Source organism: Tamandua tetradactyla, chromosome 1 (assembly GCF_023851605.1).
Source record: "Tamandua tetradactyla isolate mTamTet1 chromosome 1, mTamTet1.pri, whole genome shotgun sequence".
Lineage (NCBI taxonomy): Eukaryota > Metazoa > Chordata > Mammalia > Pilosa > Myrmecophagidae > Tamandua > Tamandua tetradactyla.
This window is the reverse complement of record NC_135327.1, coordinates 107,391,792-107,394,920: the sequence shown is the minus strand read 5'-3', so window position 1 is coordinate 107,394,920 and position 3,129 is coordinate 107,391,792. Positions and strand designations below refer to the sequence as shown.

General features: G+C 41.1%; 1 protein-coding gene across 1 annotated transcript; it reads right to left on the bottom strand.

Annotated features, from left to right (window-relative positions):
* Positions 1-445: 445 nt before the first annotated feature.
* Positions 446-2,156, bottom strand: LOC143685903 (cell cycle control protein 50A-like). Its single transcript, XM_077163045.1, is given in 2 exon segments — positions 446-1,281; positions 1,284-2,156. Coding segments are annotated over 2 exon segments (1,083 nt in total). The 5' UTR covers positions 2,047-2,156; the 3' UTR covers positions 446-961.
* Between the last annotated feature and the right edge of the window lie 973 nt (positions 2,157-3,129).

The following is a 3,129-nucleotide window of genomic DNA, read 5'->3' as shown; positions in this document are numbered from 1 at the left end:
ATATTTTCTGGAATATAATATTAGTACTTAAGTCAAAACACTTACCTGCAAAATTAAAATAGCCTGAGGTATTTCTACCATTGAAGCAAATTTCTGAATGTTAAATACTACAAGAACAAAAGCAATCTCCTTTGAGAATTTACATCTGGTTTACAGTTGAGGCAGAAGATAAAGGTCTGCCAAGCAGTTTTCCCAGCTCAACTATATCCTTTCTTCCCTTATAAAGATAAGCTTCAAGGGAAATGATCACATGTAAAAATATTTCAAGTGAGTTGGGATTCCTGACTGCAAACTTAACCAAATGGAAAAAGAATTTAAAATTCTCCTATCTGGGACCTACCTCATCTCTTCAGCTGTGACCATTAATTCCTATGTTAGACATGGTTAACATGTCCTTTGAAATAGAAGCTAAGCTTGACAAAGAACTGTACTGGATAAACCTCAACAAAGATGGTACTTTAAGCCTTTATACATGACACATGAAAATGATGAAGTGTTTTATTTAAACTTGGTCATTCTTCATCTTTCGGTAACTCTGAAACCTGAAAGGTTAGCAAGTCATTTTACTCATACATTTTGCAATCTCTTTCGTCACACAATAGGCAAACATATACAGCGTCAATACAATATCAACACAACATAAACACTTAAGCAGTGGACGTGTTTCACATGAAAAGAGGCTCTATGCATCATGTGGCCTATTCCAATAAAAAGCAAACATTTAGAATGCCATTTCAGCAGTTACACTGTTGATATGATCAATATAGCTAATTTGTTTTATACCTGTTGTATATTTTTTAAGTCATCCACAGGGAAGAAGCAAAGGACAAAGATTGTTTTTAAAAAAGTGTTATGTGCCAACTTCAAAATGACATACTAACCAGACATTAGCATTTGAAAGCTAGGTTCAATAGGACTGGCCTTGATGCACATGCAGTAGATTTGTTTTCAGAATATAAAATTAAATGGTAATATCAGCAGTATTACTACTGTTTCTATATTTATGATTAATTACTAGCAGTACAACTCCCAGAAGGAAAGAGATGGATCCAATAGTGATGTAAGCAATCCCCAAAAATGGATTTTTTCCTCCCATCCATGAAATAGTGCTCAAGATCATCCATTTTCGTCCATCAAAAGAATGTACAGGGAAATTGTATGTGATATTCAAATAGTATCGTCCAGCTGGCAAAGTTGGATGTAAATCACTGTTCCGCTCTATAAGATGATATAACTTACGAAAAGTAGGTAATGCTGCAGTACGCATCCAAACAATAAATCCTCATTTATAAATCCATTATTATCTTGGTCAGAATCCAGCATGTATACTGGTTTAAGCCAATTTACTGGCTTTGTTGTACCTTTAAACCGTTCTTCTAGGCTTTCTCCTCCAGGACGATTTCTGAATTTCACATTTTTATCTGTCCACCAAGCAATACCCTTCTTTTGCAAACGAATGGGTATAGGTTCAGATTCATTACCAACCAGAAATAATTCTAATGTATCATTAAACATGCTGTTGGCAATAGCTCCACAAGGAGCAATTGGTTTGTCTTCATTTCTTCGATAAGGCTCACATTCCTTACTGGGATTAAGTAAAGCACTAGGATCTCCATTTAATTGGCTATCATCTCGAGATTTCACATAACGACGATGGTTTTGGTAGAAATTAGACAGTCCATAATACATAAAAACATTACCCTCAAATGGATGTTCCAGTGTGAAGTTAATGGCACAAAAACAAGGTGTCATATCTGGGGACAAACATTTATTGCAGGGACTGGAAGGCTCTGTTCCAGTATAATCAATCTCGATCTCCCGGATGTTGTTGGAGGTGACGAAGATACCGATGCCAATGGGGATGAAGATGAGGCCGATGATGAAGAACGTAGGTAACACCGTACCCGCCGTAAGGATAGGCTGCCAGGCGGGCAGCCATTGCTGTTTGAAGGCCGTGTTATCCGGTCTCCGGTTCTTTGCCGTGACCCCGGGAGCACCCGGGGGCCCACCGTCCAATTCATCCTTCGCGTTATAATTCATCGCCATCGATCCCCAGGGAGCAGACCCGCGATGCGCAAGTGGACCGCCAAGGGTACGCGCCTGCCAAACCTGACAAGAGACGCGCAGGCGCCACAGCCGCCGCCGCCGCTACCTCCACCTCCTGTCATATAATTTTGACGTCTGCTATCTATTACAATAGCCATGTCTACCCTGTCTTTGGCGATTAAGTGCCACCCCCTGGCTTCTGCCAACTAGGGATCCTGTTATCCCCATAGTGTTTAAGGATTCCAGCTCAGTGACAGCAGTTCCTACAGTAATATCTGACCTACAGAGAAGTGCAACCACAGAGCTCTTTAGGGATGATGGTGCTAGTCTCACAAATTTATTTCTCACTGTTCTGGTAAAAGGTGCATCCTCTGGACATTCCTGGGGTGTAAGAGCAGCCTTTGCATGATAAATCCACTCTAACATTCCAATATCTCTAAGCCTCTGGATCCCCTCATCTACATTATACCAGGGCAGTTCTGGCATTTCAACCTCAGGTAATGTCGGCCACCTTTTGATCCATGTTTCAACCAACCATCCAGACAAACTGTTAATACCTTTTCTAACCCCTCAAGCTATAACATTGAATGCAGAATCTCTGCTTAATGGGCCCATATCAATAAATTCAGCCCAATCCAGCCTTATATTCCTCCTACCATTATCCCACACCCTTAAAATCCATCACCACACATATTCCCCTGATTTCTGTCTATATAAACTGGAAAACTCACACAGTTCTTTTGGAGTATAACGTACCTCCTCATGTGTGATACTTTGTACCTCACCTTTAGGGGCCTGTTGGGACTTTAGTCTAGTTATAGGTCTGGAGGAAATGAGGGGTGGTGGGGGTGGTTCATGAAAAGAATTAGAAATATCTTCCAAGCCATTTGCTTCAGGGCCTTCATTTGCAGTTTCATCTGGTGAAACAGGATTACTCACTCTAGGGCTAATCCCTTCAGGAGGAGGTTGGGTGGCCAACTCTTCAAGGCAGGCTGGAGGTGGGGCAGTTATGTCCTCAGGGCAGACTATTACAGGGTTATCTAGAGAAGACTCATCACGATCTAGGGTTTCAACCTCACCCCC